The sequence below is a fragment of the Meles meles genome, chromosome 11, assembly GCF_922984935.1.
Source record: "Meles meles chromosome 11, mMelMel3.1 paternal haplotype, whole genome shotgun sequence".
Classification (NCBI taxonomy): domain Eukaryota; kingdom Metazoa; phylum Chordata; class Mammalia; order Carnivora; family Mustelidae; genus Meles; species Meles meles.
The window spans coordinates 46,904,463-46,923,895 of record NC_060076.1 but is presented as its reverse complement, the minus strand read 5'-3'; the positions used below and the strand labels follow the sequence as shown (position 1 = coordinate 46,923,895).

At 39.6% G+C, this 19,433-nt stretch overlaps 1 protein-coding gene across 4 annotated transcripts in view; it reads right to left on the bottom strand.

The window, feature by feature from the left end:
- ELAVL2 (ELAV like RNA binding protein 2) overlaps positions 1-19,433 on the bottom strand; it is a 143,288-nt gene that overhangs the window by 34,300 nt on the left and 89,555 nt on the right. For all 4 annotated transcript variants that reach the window (XM_046021697.1, XM_046021696.1, XM_046021694.1 and 1 more), the window contains exon 3: positions 6,520-6,623. In XM_046021697.1, the coding sequence (XP_045877653.1) occupies positions 6,520-6,623 (104 nt within the window). The remainder of the gene's footprint in view (positions 1-6,519; positions 6,624-19,433) is intronic.

The following is a 19,433-nucleotide window of genomic DNA, read 5'->3' as shown; positions in this document are numbered from 1 at the left end:
GCAGAGACTGAGCTAAGAGTAAAGAGAATCATGGAGAAACTAGACCAGTTGATCCCACCCAGACCTTTCACCCACAGGAGCACCCCCACCAGTGCTGCTCAGGGCACAGCCTCCATAGTTCACCCTCGAGATGCCTACTGCAGGGAGGATCCACTAGACATCCTGCTGGAGGTATCTGCACCCCCGGACTTTGTAATAAGCAAAGGAAGGGAAATTTAATCAATGGCCTGAAACTGTCAAATGTGAATGTTGAGATTATGGAAAACAATGCCATTAATGTCTCCAAATACAACAGTACTGAACCATCCTTGCATTCCTGGAATAAATCTCACTCAAGTGGGGTATATGATGTTTTTAATGTATTGTTGAATTTGGTTTGTTAATATTTTGTTAAGGTTTTTTTTCATCTAAGTTCATCATGGATATTGACCTATATATGGATATTGACCTATAATTTTGTCTGTATGATGTATTTGCCTAGTTTTGGTATGAAGGTAGTGCTGACCTTTCAAAATGAGTTTGGAAGCGTTCTTTCTTTATAATTTTTTGGAATGATTTGAGAAAACTAGGTACTAACTTTTCTTTGGGTATTTATTAGAATATATATATATATATATATATATAGAATAAATTAGGAATTTATTAGGAAAAAAAAAAATGGAAACTTAGACAATTAAAAGACTTGTCCAAGATCACAAACTCAGTTAAAACACTTTATCAATGTCAGGGAGACTAAAATTTCAGAAATGCAGTTCTGTATTCCTCCTATATTAAGGATATAGTTCCATAGGAAGAAATTTTTGTAACCCTGGGTTAGGAAAGGGTATCATGCATTCAATACCAAAAGCATTTTATTTATTAAAAGAACAAATTCATAAATTAGACCTTGTCAAAATTTAAAACTTTTGTTCTTTAAAAATCCCCACTAATAAAATGAAAAGACAAATAAAAGTAGTAACAGTAAGGACACAGTTCATGCTAAACAAACACACAAAGTAAGTCTGTAAATATTACAGTTCCTGGAAAAAGGATAGGCTAGTGAGGAAAAGATATAAATGTAAAAATAATTTAAAGCAACGCAATGGCTCAGAATAAAGGTCTATTGGCTTTACTTAATTGTTCTCTAACAAACTGAACACTTTAAGAAATAGGCACTATTTGTAATCAGTATTTCAATTTTTGTAAAGATTGATTGATTGATTTGACAGAGAGTGAGATCACAAGTAGGCAGAGAGGCAGGCAGATGGAGGGGGTAAGCAGGCTCCCCACTGAGCAGAGAGCCCTATACAGGGCTCGATCTCAGGACCCTGAGATCATAACCTGAGCTGAAGGCAGAAGCTTAACCCACTGAGTCACCTAGGCACCCCAGTATTTCAATTTCTATAACAGTTTTTCCATATGACTTTAAATGGTGGTTTGGCTATTTTAATATTTTAATATTTCCATTAATATATGTCAATTAATAACTTTTAAGCAAAGGTAAAATTTAGGTTGGTTTATGTCTGAAACATTAAGAAAAAAAAATCTATCTAATCTAAACCAAATTTAGGCAGTTTTTCCACGCTGGTAGGATTTCCAAATAGGGATTTTGTTTTCCTTCAATGGGGCAGAGAAGCCATGATTTTCTCAGGGTACCTACCAGTAATAACAAAAGACTTCTATTCCTGGAGATAACATCTCCTACTTCCAAGATAAAGCAAGCCCACTTCTGGAAATAACAAGTATTTCTATACCTCCTGTAGGAGGGGGGAGAAGTTGGGAGTGATGCTGGGAGGAAAGACTTCCATCACCTATTCACAGTACTTGATGGGGGGGATGGGAGGGGGGGAGAGTATAAGATTTTTTGGAAATATTCAATATTTTACTCTATTAATTATGAATTTAAGTCTGGTACCATTAACCTAGGCAAAAAATACATTTTCCCTTGGTGGGGAAGGGATATTAGCTTGAAGCCATACATGTTTCATATACCAATTTAGATTTTGTCAGTACCTGAGACTCCTAGAAACAAAATAAGCAAAGAACATGAAGACTGAACACCATAGTCACAACCACTGAGATCCCAAACAGTCCACAGAACATAGGGCTGCCCTGGGGAACAGTGGGGTCTTGATGAGATTCCCACCCCGTTGCCCCAGTATACAATTTTTGACACTTTCATGATAAGATTCCCATCCCCCCCATACCTGAATTGTGTACATAATACACTACCTTTTCACTACACTCCCTAATATCAGAAGTTAAAAACATCTTGAATTCTTCACACCATATTTACCATCTCAGTGTCAGGGACAATGTAGGCAGGCTTTATCATGACTGCCTCCCACATAGCTCAGAGATGGTGTGACATCACCAGCAAGGTAAGCTGCCAAAACATAAACCTAATCAGGAAAAAAATGTGATCCTTAGGAGAAGACAATAACCACTTTGAAACTTTAACCTATGAATGCTATTTGTAATAAATATCTTTCTAACGTAAGGTGAACATATTAAGTTTTTCTAATTTCTAAGCCATACTTTTTAAAAAGTGAAGATGGTATGAACTACTTTTTACTCTGAATGCTGAACTATCATTCAGGATGCTAAGAATTATCCACGAGAAGATTATCAAGGTAAAAGATGAAAACAAACTGAACTCTGAATGCAAAAATACCAAATAGATGGAGAACCCACCTATTCAGAAAAGGTACGTTTTGGTGGTTTCTACATGCTAGGCCTTAGACGTGCTGTCATGAACTGGAAAGCTTATTAAAAAGCAGACTTCTCAGGGGTGCCTGAGTGAGTTAGGTCTCTGCCATTAGCTCAGGTCATGGTCTTGGGGTCCTGGGATCGAGCCCCGAGTCGGGCTCTCTGCTCAGCGGGAAGCCTGCTTCTCCCTCTCTCTCTCTGCCTGTCTCTCTGCCTACTTGTGATTTCTCTGTCAAATAAATAAATAAAGTCTTTAAAAAAAAAAAAAAGGAGATTTCTGAATCTCACCTCTGGACATTGATCCAGTAGCTCAGTAGTGGGCCAAGGAACCTGCATTTCTAATTCACTTCTCCTGGTGATTCTAATGCAAGCAAGTTTAGGAATAATTTCTTTAGGATTTCACAGTGCCTGAGGGACTTTGCTTCACTCACGGCAGAAATACTGAATATTTGTCATTTATTTAACACACCATCCATCTATTGCAAAAAACCCTACTGGGCTAATGCTATTAGGAAGCCCCAGGAGAAACTGCTAAATAAACCACCTTTCACAGCACTTGATACACTGCTTCAATACTGCAATTACTAGGAATTCTACCAAATGCATACTAAATGCTAAGTGGCTTGGAAGATTTAACTTGAGGAGCACACAAACATTTGTATACTCATACATGATGTATGTATTAATTAGTCTACTGCAGCTTTCTAAAGGGAAAGAGTTTTGCCACATTAAATATAAGAGTTTTGTCTTCAACGGCCTGGACTTAGCCAAGCTCTTTGAGCACTAAGGTCTCAACTCTTTTAATGGCGGCAGTGGCTGAAGAAAGTACGTCAGATGGGCTCCCATAGATGGGGAGATTGCTATTCAACTAAAGAAGCATGAAAGGGTATGCCAGGAGTTGAGACTACAGGGGAATATGTGCAGAGCCTGAGAAGATCAGCCCACTAAGGAAGAGCCAGGTTGATTACCCAGAAAGTAGTAATAACACTGGGTCAACTCCAAAGTTAACTCAAACGATAACAGTGAAAGAGCAGGGAAAAACAAGAGAGGCTTGAGTGAGAAGTAACATGAGGAGACTGGTATTGTGTAAGTTTAGTCCTACAGTCACCACCAGGATGGACTGCAAGAAGGATAAAAAGGCTAATTTATGGAATGGTATCCCAGAGAATGGAATGGTTTAAGTGGAGCTTCCAAAAGGTACTTGAAGCAGCAAACATGAGGAGAAAACTGGCTCAAGATGTTGCCTAAGAACACACAAAACATGTCTCACTGAAAATAAGAGGGAAAAAAAAATACAAAGAACAAACAGACAAAAATGGTGCTCTATAGTTTTGGAAAAGGGACTGCTTTGCCTCTCAGAGAAATCTGGGCCAAATTGAGGATACCAGCTGTTATCTGATATTTTTACAGGAACTGAATGGGGGCGGGGAAAGAAGTAGCCTGCTGCTTCCCCACCACTCCCACCCCCATTTCGGAAAATCAGAAGTAGCAGATGTCACAGTTTAAAAGCCACAAGGCATTACTGTCCTTTCTTCCACGTATTCTGCCTGAGCAGCTGGGCCCTGAAGCGAAAGCCGGGCAATGGGCAGTGAGGAAGCAGCTGCCATCAATGGTTTCCTTGCAGGCCATGGAAATTTATTCTTTGGCGACCTGTTTCCCCTGCATTTCTGCCTTCTTATGGACATTACTGCAGAAAAACTTACAGCAAAAGAACTGACTCACTAGAATGAAATAAGGGCGGCTATTTCTGGAGTGGAGAAAAGGGTATGTTCTGGTATGAGCCATCCCAAACATCTATTCCAATTTCTTCTTAACCACAACTCAGGATCTCAACACTAAGATAAATTAGCAGCAATTCTGGAAATCAATTTAACATGAGGAGGCCTGCAAACGTCCTCAGGAAGACAGAGGGCACACAAAACAATGTGAAGGTAACTGGATATTAGGGGTCTTTTTTTTTTTAACAGCATTTGTTATTATTTAATAGTAATAGTGCTATTTTAATAGTACTGGTAGGGCGCCTGGGTGGCTCAGTGGATTAAGCCGCTGCCTTCGGCTCAGGTCATGATCTCAGGGTCCTGGGATCGAGTCCCGCATCGGACTCTCTGCTCCACAGGGAGCCTGCTTCCTCCTCTCTCTCTGCCTGCCTCTCTGCCTACTTGTGATCTCTCTCTCTGTCAAATAAATAAATAAAATCTTTAAAAAAAAAAAAAATAGTACTGGTAAAAGGTTAATCTTTGTGATCCGCCCCCCCCCCCAAAAAAAGTGTGCAGAAAAGTATGGAAATTGGAAAAAGCAATTCGGATTTAAAAAAAAAGAAGTCTTTGTGATCGTAGACTATATTAGAAATCTAATTTTTTCCCCCTCAAATTTTGGTAGCATAATTACCAGCTCATTATCTGGCTAAAGTGAATATTTTCAGAGGACATTTTCTTAATCAACAATTCTTGGACATCTTACATGTATTTGGGAGCCTCCCCCCCCCACCCCCCGCCATATAGTTCCTTTTAGATGAGACAGATCTGGGAGGCATTTTTCCTATGGGCCAACAAATATAAAGAATGAGATGTCAAAACTCTCCAAAGCTAATGAATTACCTTAGCTGACAATTCTGAGAGAAGCAACTTTTAAACACAAAGATGACATTGCATTTCCAGATTTCTGAAAAAAATGAGCAGAAATCTTCTAGACAAGTCTCTAAGCAAGATGGATGCCACAGTCAGCCTTGACTAACTTCCCCTCACCACTTCAGGCTATAGTCTGAGCTGACTTCTTAAATCAAGGGTGGAAAATAGGTTCCAACTTGAGTCAATTGATAGAGGTTGTCTGGAACATTATTTTGAAAAATATTTGGGAGCCACATATAGACTTAGTGAGACAGACTGCCATGATTGATTGGCAATGTCTGCACTGGGCAGGAGAGGCAAAATTGATGGCACGTGCACTAAGCATTTGCCAGAAGCAACATCCGTTGTATTTTCTAAAGGAAAAAATATCTATACTCCAAATTGTATTAACTTCTTATCCAGATACAATCTATGTCGGCATTTCGAAAATTCAAAAAAGCCGGAAAATATCCACAGATTACTGACCAATTGTCTTAAAAAACGTAACAGGAAAAACAACCTGTGTGGCACGTAAGCGGTTCTAGTCAGTCTCCTCAAAGTTAGAGCAGTGTCAGAACAGAGCCGAAGGACCACATCCAGCCTGCAAGCTGTTTTTTATGATCCATGAGCTAAGAATGATTTTTACATTTTTAAATGACTGGGACAAAATAAAAAAACTGTTTTGTGACATATAACAAGACATGAAATTCAAGTTTCAGCTTCCATAAATAAGGTTTTCTAAGATCACAGTCATATCCTTTCATTCACGCAGTTATTGGCTGCAGTTGCTTCAAGGTACAAGGGCAGAGCTGAGAAGTCGTGACAGAGGCTGCACGACCCACAAAGCCTAATGTATTTACTACCTGGCCCTTTATAGAACAAGTCTGCCAAGGCCTGGGCTCAAAGAACTGGTCAAAGTTTTCCTCAAGCTATAGATAAAGTAAATGACTCCAAAGGAAGGAGATTTAATTCAGCAGGCTTCACGGAGTACTTAGTGAAGAAAAGTTGCTGCTGCCCCCCCCCCCCCCCGCCCCATTAATACAGGAGTGATTATATAAAGTACTCGTGAAGAGTTTCCCCATCACGCAACAAGCAAAAAATTCTGCTATGCCTCCGAGAGAAGTGTCTATGTAGGCATGAAACAAAGGAAAAGAAGTACAAGAAGACCTGAATTCTTTTTTAATCTCTGTTCTGTAAGTAGATATAGAAAAATTTTTAAACATACTTTTATTGTTTTGGTTTGAAGTCTCAATCCATTCAGGGTGTTAATAGCTTTCTCTGCATCCTTAGGGTCAATGTAGTTCACAAAGCCATATCCCAAGCTCTGCCCTAATGAAAGAGAAGGAGAAAAAAGCATATTATTAGTTCTACACCACTGATGACAGAGATCCACTCTCATTCTGGCATATGGTCTTGTCATTAACACCAGCACGGTTTCTCAATAGTAAAAAGAAGTCTACATTAATTCTCCCAGAAATATACATGTGGTCTTTTTTCTCAGCTACTGTCTACTACATTTGCAAGTTTAAACATCAGTTAGAACTCAGCAAGCTCTGCATTTAAAAACAAAACAACAACAAAAAAACCCCACACATCTCCAAAGCATTCCATCAAACATGCCCTGCCTGAGCCAGAGCACCAGCAGCAAATACAACGTTCAGCTTCAGAAACTGTGGGTGCAAGTCTCCGCCAAGCTGCTGAGTGGGCTTCACCGGCACGACTTTTTCAGTTTCATTTTCTTTACCCATAAAAGGGGAAGGCATCAAGCATCAACCAAGAATCTATCAGCATTCTGTAAACTGTACCCTGACAAATTTACAGCCTTTACTGAGTACAATTATTTCCACTTAAAAGGTGAAGAATTTTGTGTTCAGATGTGCATATATGTATACGTGCACTTTTATTTTATAGAAGACCCTCTTCAAATAAACTGAATAGGATTTTCTAAAAGAGATTTGATGACCTATATAAGGATACAGGAAAGTCTGAACACAAAGATTTATACTGAGAACATCTAAGCCAGTGAGAACATGTATGAAAGGAAGAAAGAGTATAAACAAAAATAATAAAACACAATTTCTGAAGAGTTGCTTAACAAGGAGTATTGCGCTGTTTTTCCCTATCATCTGAGCTGTTTAACCCGATTCAATGATGTCCCAACTCTCAAACAAAATGGAGGGTATTCAAGGGATTGAAATCAATGAAATGCACACATAAGTAAAGCAAATCCGAAAGGCCAATTTTTCAACCAAGAGGAAGTTTCTCAGTTTCAGAAGGTAAGAAACACTAAGTAAAATAGGTTAACAAAAATCGATGTAAGACCAGTTTAGTCTACTGAAAGTCAAACCAAACTAATTGAGGGTTTCCCAGAAGATGCTCAGTAAAGGTCCAAATACATTTTATTAAATATATTTCTTTTCATCAATTTCATAGCAAACTGAGGGTTTTTTTTTCCCCCTTGATGGGGAATGAATGTGGTTATGAATACAGATATTTAGGATGGCCACTCTGGTTACCCTAAAGTGGTTTCCTATTAACTACACAAAAAGAGAGACACAGAACACTAAATATAGTACCAAATAACCATGAAAACATGAAGTTGTATTTTGGGACCACTACCAGAATCTGGGTGTTGTACAACATCCAAAACTAATATGTTAATTTACCTCAATTAAAAGGAAAAAAAAAAAAGAATTTGGGTAATCATTGCTAACATATGCCTCTTATCAAATTGTATTTCTTTTTTTCTATTTTTAAAAAAGGAGGGTGACGGAAGAGCTAAAACTAATTCGGTTCATTATTTTTTCTCACACTAATCAGAGATTTTGTTTTACTCACAGTTCTATTTTTAAGTTGTTCCATGGGAAGCCACTGTATTTTAAGCATTCAGCTTTTTACTAATTCAACATTTACCGTGGGTCTATCGCATGCATAGTGCCCTCTTATGAAATGTGCTTCAGTTCTATTGTCGTTGAGCAGGATTCAAGTGGGCTAAACTTAAAAGCTGCTCAAGCAAGAAGTTTATAAGACAGAAAGATGAGCTTTGGAGACAGACACACAGGAGTTCTAATCTTGCCTCTGCTATTTACAAGCTCTGACTTTGAAGAAGCTGCTCAACTTCTATGATAACCATATCTTCCTTATTTCTAAAATGAGGAGAGTAATTTCTACCCAACAAGGTTGCAGAGGCCGTGATGAGAGAATATTCACTATTGATGGAAGTAAATGATTTCAGTCAAAAGATAAAGTAAGAAAAGTAACATATATTCACTGGATTTTAATGAGGTTCCATGCATTTATTTAAAATTAAATCAGGAAGACCCCTGGGTGGCTCAATCCATTCATCGGTTAAGCATCCAGCTCTTGATTTTGGCGGGGGTACTGATCTCAGGGTTGTGGAATCAAGCCCTCATTGGGCTCTGCTCCAGATTCTCCGTCTCCCTCTGCCCCTCTGTCTCCACCTAACACTTGCGCTAAGTAAATAAAATCTCTTAATAAATAAATAAATAAATCGGGAAAATGCTACAAATAAATGGAGAAAGGAAAGGCAAGCTGAACATTGTATAGTTTTATCACACTGCTATTCTATAATAAAATGTATCAAATCAATTATAACTGCATTAATAGTCTATTTCTCCTATCTATGGCACTATCCTCACACCTGCATTTTAGCAGCTTCTAATTAATCGAAGTGCTTTTTCAACCTTGGTCACACACTGGAATCATCTACAAAGCCTTAAAAAAATATGAAACAACAACAAAAAAAAACCCAATACCGGAGCCCTTTTCCCAAAGATTTTTACTTTATTGGTCTATTTGAAGCACTGGTACCAGGTCTTTGAAATCCTGGAGATTCTAAAATGCAGCCAAGGTTGAGAATCAGTTTTAATGGTGAGAGAGAATCTGGGGCTGCAAATCTGGCATCTGGAACCCTTGAGAGGGGCCATGTGCTAAGGGTCTGGGCATGTGAAGAAACCCTGCAGAAAGACTATCTTTTTTATAGATTCATTTTCAGATACAAGTGGATGTCTTCCCTCCAAAACCTTCAAGTTCAGAGAAACTGTTTACTGGCCTGAGGAGGTCACTCTCAGGCATAGAAGTGCCTGCTGGAGTTGGGTCACCGGGTAAAGTAAAAAGCCTACTCTGTAAGTTCCTGCTTAGCCCTCCGACTGGCCTCTGAGTGCTTACTCCTAAACATATGGTAGGCACTCAAAAGCTTGCTAAGTGAATGAATGAGAAACACAGTGGTGTTATGTATTTAACCCACGGGCATTATCACCAACATCACATCAGATGACCCATCCACTAAATGGGTCTTTGACTTGACCGCCCCCCCACAGCAATCATGGCTAGCTCTAACAGTGAGTCGGCCATGTTTCTACTACCTGTAAATCAACTACACTCAGACAACATTTTATCCCTAAATGACTTCTCCTCCACAAATTTCTAATTTGCTTATTGGCATTATTAGAAAGAACACCAGCCATCAATCAAAATATGCTGCGGTAAGCAAAATTTTACAATTAATCTAAGGAAGATAATACGAAAGGAGGTATTTGCTGCAAAAGGGTTGCAAAAGGGTTTCTGAATCTACTATAGGAGATGAATTAGCATGTTGGCACTGAAAGTGCAAGGGAGTTAGGCACTTGAGCGATTTTCATTTTAAGGTATTACTGAATGCTTACAATATAAGGTTTCACAGATGATACCAAGATAGGCAAGACTCCTCCCCATTCTCACCTTCCAGTTCTGTGGTATTTCGCTGTTTAATTTTAGCCTCACATGTATCAGGTGATATACTCAGTTTCCTCTTCTGAAAGGGAGATAGGATTTTTGAAGCTGGACAAGGTCAATCAGCTCCCTCAAATCAAAAGAGCAGGTGGGAAGTAGTGGTCAGGATTTGAATCCAGAACTCTCAAATGCTAGGCTCTTCTGCACTCAATTCATAGCTAGTTAATACATGAATTCAGACCTCATCTTCAATATGCTTGAAGTATAATGTAACTTGGCATTTTCGAAGAGGGTTCTACCCCAAAATGTTTTTGTTTGTTTTTTTTTTTGTTTTTTTTTTTGTTTTGTTTTGTTTTTTGTTAAGGCAGACTGCCACATGCAGCGCCTCATTTGGATGTGTCTGGAGTCTTGGAAGCTTGACTACCCTATGTTCTCCTACAAATGGACATTGAGAGCTTGTTTGGAGGTTCTAGCAGGGGAGCGCAGCTACTCGTATACCCTTGACCGAAGAACAATCCTCTCCTCTATCGGGGAAGGTCGTCCTCTTCGACCGAGCGCGCAGCTTCGGGAGGGACGCACATGGAGCGGTGAGGGAGGAAGGGGACACCCGCCTAGCCAGCCAGATCAGCCGAATCAACCCTGGCGATCAATGGGGTGACAGATGTCGCAGCCAGATCGCCCTCACATCCTACCCCAAAATGTTTTGAGATCATTGTTCACTATCTCAAATTCCTGTACTTCATGTGCAAATATCGGTTTCACTATGTATGAATTTCAATGTTACTATTCATTCCTATGACAAAGTAAAGTGCATCTTATATAGTGACTACTTCACTTCAGGTTATCCTAAGTGAGTGCAGATTTTTAAAAAATAAAAGCAGTATCAAGCCAAAATCAAGAAAGTGTATTTAACCAGGATCCACTGTTTCACACTCTTGTATTCATCAGCTACTAACCGTCATAAACCACCAGGGAAGGCTTGGAAACCAAGCATCATCTATCCATACCATCCAAATCTAGTTTTCAAATCATTCTGAATTTAGAACGTGCATATTGATAATCCCAAAACCAAGAATCGTTTCTTTAAAAAAAATGTATAAAGCTCTACATTTAAATTTCAAGTATAAAGAAACCCAACGTGATTAAAAGAAAACTGAACAGGGCGCCTGGGTGGCTCAGTGGGTTAAGCCGCTGCCTTCGGCTCAGGTCATGATCTCGGGGTCCTGGGATCAAGTCCCACATGGGGCTCTCTGCTCAGAAGGGAGCCTGCTTCCCTCTCTCTCTCTCTCTGCCTGCCTCTCTATCTACTTGTGATCTGTCTCTGTCAAATAAATGTTTAAAAAAAAAAAAAGAAAAGAAAAGAAAACTGAACAAAATGACAAAGGTAAGTCTCTTCCCAAAAAAGCCTTCAAGAACCCCCCCCAAAAAATCCTATCTTTAAAAGGCAAAAAGTTCCTTCTAGTAACTGGACATCAAGAATAACATCAACATCACTTGTCCCCAGCTATCCTCCTTACAAGCAACCTGTGGTCTTAAGGCCCGCAGGGATTTTTGGAACCATTAATCCAAGCCTTGGTCCGAATGGCCATGGCAAGGATTCTAGAATCCCACTACAGAGAAAACAACATGAACAATCATATGGCCTAAGACCTCCACATAGGCACTGAAGACTCCAGGTAAATACCACACTTCAGCAAACGTGCTCTATACACTACATGTGTGAATGCCTTTGTTTTGCATTGTCCTTTTTTAATCTAGAATGTATGCCACAGAAGATGCCTTCTTCACAAGAAGTAGAAAAATCACTTATAAACTGCTCCCGGCATGAGGAGAACAGTGAGAAGCAGGCTACTTAGAACCACAGTCAAGTGATCTAAAGCACAGAGCTGAAGCACTCCACAGGCCTCTGAATGGGACCAAGGCCCATCAAGGGCCACAAGGGGTCAGGGCAGGAGGAGGAAAACAGGAAGAGTCCTTATAGTAACACATGCTGGGGAGACACACAGTAAACTCCAATTTATCCCAAACTGTGCGTAATTCAAAGCAGCAGCTATTCCCCTGCCACCTACATTGCTTTTAATAGCATACTTTAATTAAAAATTTAATTGCATATTTTAATTAAAAATACACAATCTTCTGGACCCGTTTAATTCAAGGGTCAATTTATTTAGTCTTTTCTATTTCAGATTACTACCAATGTGCAGAATATCAAATTACCTCTTCAGGTTTAAAGGTAAAGGTAATAGACCACCATAATTCTTGATCATAAACCTGGTACAACTAATATTAAGTGAGACCCTTCTGAACATGGAACTGTGGACAGTAAAACTCTATATTACAAAAAGCCATCCTATATATTCTCACCAACATTTAGCATTCATTTGTTCAACAATTATAGAAAGTCTACTTTCTGCTAGTCCAAAGACAAAAAGTTTCTCTTCATAAAACCCTAAATCCTGGGGTGCTGGGGTGGGTCAGTCAGTTAAGCATCCAACTCTTGGTTTCCATTCAGGTCATGATTTCAGGGTGATTGCAGGGTCCTGAGAGCATGCCTCTCAGCAGGCTCTGTGCTCAGGAGGGAGTCTTGCTTGAAGTTCTTCCTCTCTCTCCCTTTGCCCCTCGCCCCTCTCCCCACTTACTGGCATTGCTCACTCACTATCTCTCTCTAAAATGAAGAAATAAAATCTTTGTAGAAACAAAAACAAAAAACCCTACATACAATTAAAAGGACACAAAACAACAAGCTCCACAGTGTATCAGAAGAAAGTAAAGGCTAAGGGGATAAGAGAAAAAGAGAGGAGAATGTGGTGGAGATGGGTCAGGACTCCAATTTAAATAGAGTGGGCCTCATCCAGAAGGTAACATCTGATCCAAGACTTAAAGGAGTAACTCACAGGGGTGCCTGGGTGGATCAGTGGGTTAAAGCCTCTGCCTTCAGCTCGGGTCATGGTCTCGGGGTCCTGGGATGGGGCCCCGCATTGGGCTCTCTGCTCAGCAGGGAGCCTGCTTTCCCCCTTTCTCTCTCTGCCTGCCTCTCTGCCTACTTGTGATCTCTGTCTGTCAAATAAATAAATAAAATCTTTAAAAAAAAAAAAAAAAAAGGAGTAACTCACAGTCTAACAAGAAAGCTCTGTAAGACAGACTTCGATGCAAGGGGTATCCCATATGGGTATCCCATCCTGTCAGTTCTACCGGCTAAATCTGCCCTCCTCCCCACCCCCTCTGCATTAGCACAGGTCCTCATGTATTATTCTAACCTGGATTATTGCTACCATACCCTAAGCCATCACCCTTTCCCTAGACTCCTGTAACTCCTAAACCAGCTGTCCCCCACCATGATGTTGCCCATATGATCTTCCTAAAGCATAAATCCATTTCTTCTGTGGTTTCCAAGGTGGTCATCGGCTTCTTGCTTACTTCTACCACTCCTCCACACATACCCTAAAATGGACATTCAGTTCCCTCTGCCTGGAATACACATCTCCAACTTGCCAACTCCCACATATCCTTTGAGACTTTCTCTAAGACCCTTTACCTGACACAACTTGTCCCACTCCCAGTACACACTATTCAATGCACCTCAGTCCTTCCACAGCCCATATATTATACACCTTTATCTTTGTACACGTGGGTAATGAGTCCACTTGGATTACGGTCTCCCCACCCTGCTTTAAACTACTGAGCAAGGGCAAGCTGAGCATAGTTCCTGACATAGAAAACCCTAGCACAGATTATTAACTACACACTCACTGAATGAAAGAACAAATGAGCTAATGAACAAAGGAAGAGCTGTCTGCCTTTCAGGAAATTACAGTTTAGAGGAGAGATACCCTGCTCCCCATGTCCCTACATTGTTCCAGAAGGACGACAGAACAAAGGTGTTCAAATATTACAGTGTTCTGTCCTTCTAAGAGATGATGTGTGATATATTTTTTTAAATAGTTCATGTAAAATTTTTCATGAAAAATTTCTACAAATACCATTTAAATGAAATCTCAATTTTAAAAAATAATGTCACCTAGAATAATTTGATAGATTTACATAAATCTGTTTCACAAATCTGTAAGTATGAATTATGGGATGTCAGCATATAATTTTGTTGAAAGTGCTTTTTCACTAATATAATTAAGTCTGCCGAGACTATTCATGTACAAGTCAAATAAAATGCAGAGTGAATTCTGTAAAAACCTGGTAGTTGAATCAACAATAAAAGGTGACTACACTGATTGATGTGTATCTATTATTTCATTTAGAGCAGTAGCAATGTTTTATGAAATAAAAAAGGACAAAAGCAGCAGAAATCTTTTCTAAATCCCACAGTTAGCAGAAACAGGTCACTATGGTCCTGTCTGACAAGCAAGACTATTTGCAATCTGAGGTCTAATAATGCACTACTTAAAAAAAAAAGAAAGAAAGTAAGAAAGAAAGAAAAAGAAAAGATTCACTGTCTCCAAATAAGGCCCCAATATAAAAACCTCATCCCCTAACCAAAAAAAAGCAAATAATTTGAATCAAGAAAACAAGTTTACTCTAGGGGAGGGGACAGCAGTGCAATTTTTGTTTTTAAAGACAGACCCACCCATTTCCATCATTGGAACACCCTTGTTTCCTCCTTCCCCCAACACACACTAAAGTTGCAAATGTGTTGTGCTTCTTCAGATGGACTTCCTGTTCTTGGGCATTAGTTATGTGTATCTGTTCAGACAGGCTGTGCGCTGCAACTCTGGCACCAAAGCAAAGAGGACCAGACTTTACAAAGGAGCTCTCTTAATATATCAGATCTGATGTGTAACAAAACCATGTGGATACCACACATCAGGGGGAAGGTTTGAGAGAATAGTAGCAGAACAGAGGGATGCAATCCTCTCCAGTCACGTTTCCTCTCCAAATTTTAATTCCTGACTTAGCCTGAGTCTCCTCAGATGCAGCATGCCAGATGCAGCAAGACCTTTCACTTAAACACTCAACTAACTCAGGTCAAATTAAACAGGTCCTCCTAGCTGCCCTCTAATGAGGAAGATCAAACTGTGAGGCAGAAGACTAGTGAGATCCTATTACTACAAAACAAGCCAGCCTCCCTGAAAGCTCAGAGCATTTTTACCAGCTTCCCAAAGGACATTACCAGGGATTAGCACAAGAAGGAGAATTCAACCTAGAGGCTCACATAACACAGAAAACAGATGGCTCACTCGAAGACTTATCTTCTACCCAAATGCTAATAAAGCTGGCCTAAGACTAAAATGTCCCAATATTTTAAAAAGGTTTTCAGGACTTCACAGATACATTGAGATAACAGAGAAGAGTTTAAATTGTAACTTTTCTGCTGAAATCAAAGTTGAAAATAGTGATCATTTGGTAAGTATTACCTAAGCACCCTAATTCAAGAGGGAGCTCTTAACATCCTCGGCACCAAGGCATTTTCCTTTCAAGTTAATTTCAATGGCCATATCTGTCCTCTGATTATGCAATTGGTAGAGCTCTGTTTTCCTATGGTTCCAATCCCAGTAATTATGAATCCACTGGCAATGCAGCATGACCTTGTTTAAGTTGGTGAAACTGTGGATTCTTAATACATCACAATTTCAGACAACATTAAGAACTCCCACACAATCCGGTCTTAGGCTATTGAGAACAGCAACAGCATATTAAATTCTTCAGTACTGCACATGGGTACTAAGATGTCTTACATTTAAGACCAGGAAAATTAGGAAATATGATCTTTATCCAAAGTGAGGAAAATAAACCAACTGCTCAAGCACATAAACATCTTAGAATAAGACTTCACCATGGAGGTTCTCTAGCCAGAGACACAGTGAGCTACTATAACATCTCAACACCACAGTTAAAACAAAAGCCAGCTCTCCTTAGTTACTAATTTAGGTAGTTGCCCTCAAAGAAAAATCAGCAGTGCAACTGCCCCCATAACGAGAAAAAGGCCAAAAAATGGCAGGTGGCCAGAAAGTCAGACACTACAGTTCTAAAAACAAAACAAAAGTCCTAGCAACCTTTTTTGTTAAAAAAAAAAAACAAAAAAACCAACAATTCTGAGCTAAGGCAAAAACTACTTTCAGGGGCCCCTGGGTGGCTCAGTCATTAAGTGTCTGCCTTCCGCTCAGGTCATGATCCCAGGGTCCTCTGCTCAGCGGGAAGCGTGGTTCTCCCTCTTCCACTCCCCCTAGTTGTGTTCCCTCTCTCACTGTGTCTCTGTCAAATAAACAAATAAAATCTTAAAAACACACACACAAAAAAACCCCTACTTTCAGCAGCTCTAGGTATGCTGCCATATTCTCATTTCTTTATTAACTCTCTACAAATTTTTTTTTAAGTAGGCCCCACATCCAGCATGGAGCCTAACAGAGGACTTGAACTCATGACACTGAGATCAAGAATCAGATGCTTAACTGAATGAGCTACCGGGGCACCTCTATACAAATTTCTTTTAATTCTACACACACACATAAGTGCGCGCACTTGAGTTATTTGTTTTATCTTGTGCTTTCCTAAAAGGCAATGGAGTTGTTCAAGTAAGTATCATTTGAGATGAGGGCAAAAGAACTGTGTATCTCAAAATATTGCTGTGGTAAAGAGAGAAACCAGTTAACAACCGCAGTAGTAAAAAGGGCATCTGCTGCTGCTTGCACTACCAGCTGATGTCAATCTATGACACACACTGGTGAGCAGTCCATCAAAAAGCAATACAGCTTCTTGGGGCACCTGGGTGGCTCAGTGGGCTAACCTCTGCCTTCGGTTCAGGTCATGATCCTGGAGTCCTGGGATCGAGTCCCACATCGGGCTCTCTGCTTGGTAGGGAGTCTGCTTCCTCCTCTCTCTCTCTCTCTCCCCCTGCCTCTCTGCCTACTTGTGATCGCTGTCTGTCAAATAAATAAATAAAGTCTAAATAAAAAAAAAAGAAAGAAAAGAAAAGCAATACAGCTTCTTAATGTATTTTTCTCTCTTTTTAAGATATTATTTTTTTTATTTAGATATTGTAAGAAGAAAAATTTAAACGTCCTAATAACACTAGAATTAGCTCGGTGTCCCTTGAAATTGTGTCAAAGAATCTTGAAAACCACTATGATGAGCTCCCTGCTTTGTCCAGAACAATGGGAAATATTAGTCTATAAATCCCACCACTTCTACCTGATTAAAAATCTTGTTAAGAGAGAAATTTTCTTCTTGAACACATAATAGTTTGCATAAAACAAAAACAAAAAAACTCTCATCCAAAAGGTAAAAAGTTCACCAGGCAAAGCCTTCCAATACAAAAAGCTCAGTAAGTCTGCAGGAAAAGTCTGTTCCTACTGGTCCATGAATGCTTTTTTTTGAAGCTCTCTAGAAACAGTATCAATGCCTAATTATAAACTGACATCAAGCAACTAATAAGTCTTACATTACACATACTCATATTTAATTCTCACAATAAAGCTCTGTGTAGATAGATCTTTACCAATTTCATAGTTATAAATTTGGAGGCCCAGAGATGCTAAGTAACTTGCTCAAAGGCACAGTTAGCTGGTTAATGGTAGTTAGGTTTCTTCAAAGTCAAGGTTGACCTTTCCAAACTTGATCTTCCCAGCATACACTTCACTGACTTTGGCCAAGTTTGGGAATTACACGGAAGCAGAGTCCCATGCATCCAAAGGTCACATGTTTTCAACCAAGATATTCATAATCTTCAAATACACCTGCAATTTTTTTCTTGTTGTCATGTAATCGATTGAAACCACTATTCTTTCCTAATCTATCAAGATGCTATGTACAAAAGAAGGAAAAAAAAAAAAAACCAACAACCTAGGGGGAAAGGAAAAAGGAATGGCATGCTGCAGGTGCACAAACCATTTAAATCCTCAAAACAAATCCATCATTACAAAACAGATTAGAGATATCCACATTATAAAAAGATTCATTTAAAACAGGACTTGATTTGCATACTCTTTTTCCAGAAACTCAGAAAGCAATTCTATGGCTAAAGCCAAACATGTTTGCTACTGCCAAAATTGTCTCCCACACAAGACACTTCTCTCGTCAGCAGATTGCATTAAAAATGCTTTTATACGCACAGTGTGGTTTCCTAGCTGAAGAAAAGCAGGTGGGATCAATACCACATGCTCTCTGCCCTCTGAAGACCTTTGCTCAGAAATTTAAAGCATGACAGTAAACAAGGGAGATGCAGTCTCCTAATGAACATGGAACATCTACGGTTAATGACTGGCGTTTCATGCTCAACCAGCACAAACTTGCAAAAGATATATTTAGTTGGCTGAAACGCAGAAGAAACTTGGGAGTTTCCTGACAGAGAAATAAGGAAATAGGCATACGGAGGAGAGCTAATGTGTAGAGAAAGACAGAGGAGATGGTCGGACCAAAGGCATGCTGAATGAACAGCACGTGATCTTTACAGAAGGAAGCAGACCATAAGAACGGGGTGCCCCACATGAAGGTCAGCATTCATACTGCAGCAAACACCAAGCAGGGATGGACAACGAAGAAAGATGACAGAGAAACTTAGAGAAATCAGGGAAGTTAACTCTGGAAGCCTAGAACAATCAGGACATACAGATCTGGGATCAAGAAGACCATTGAGAAAGAAATCTTGATAGGCCAGAAAGGGGATCAGACCCAAATGCCTTTCATTCAAGTCCCCAGAGATCTCTAAAAAAAAACAAAAATTGCAGGATAAAAACCCATGACCTCTTTCACAAGTCCCTACAAACTACAATCTGAAATGGCTAATCTCCTATCTATTCCTTATTCTCCTATTCCACAAAACCTTTTGCTCATGCTACCCTTCTCTGAGCCACTACTCTGACCTTAGAATAAGCATGATTAGCTCATTTGAATCCCTCTACACCCAAAACTGAACTTTCAGACCAAGTACTCTTTTCCTTCAGTGGACCTTCCGTAAGGAATTCCTTCCGTGAGGAATGGAATCAAAAGCAAATCCTCCTACCCCAAGTTGCTCTGTACTTCCAAGACATAACTTCTCACCTTCCTAAGAGTAACAAAAGACAAGGAACTTTCTGAACCTTAATACTTGGCAATTAACACAGAGCATCAACCCAAGAGCCTCTCAAATATTCATTCACTATGCAGCTAACAGACATGGATAACCCCAGACATCAAACAGCAAAACCCAACCTGACTACCCAGGGAAGACACAATTTCCCAAGACCTCCTTAAAAATATATATACCTGAATCCTGCCCCTCTAACCTCCACCACCAGGTAAGTTGCTCTTATGAGCGGAAAGTGTTAATAGTACCATAAATGAACACAAAGTGCTCATTTGACATTTTGTACGGCTAACACAAAGTTATACATGATTTCTGAATGCACGCACATACCTAAGTCCCACACATACAAATGGTGATACCAAGTCAAAAAAGAACAACAGTGAGAAAGAGGGGAA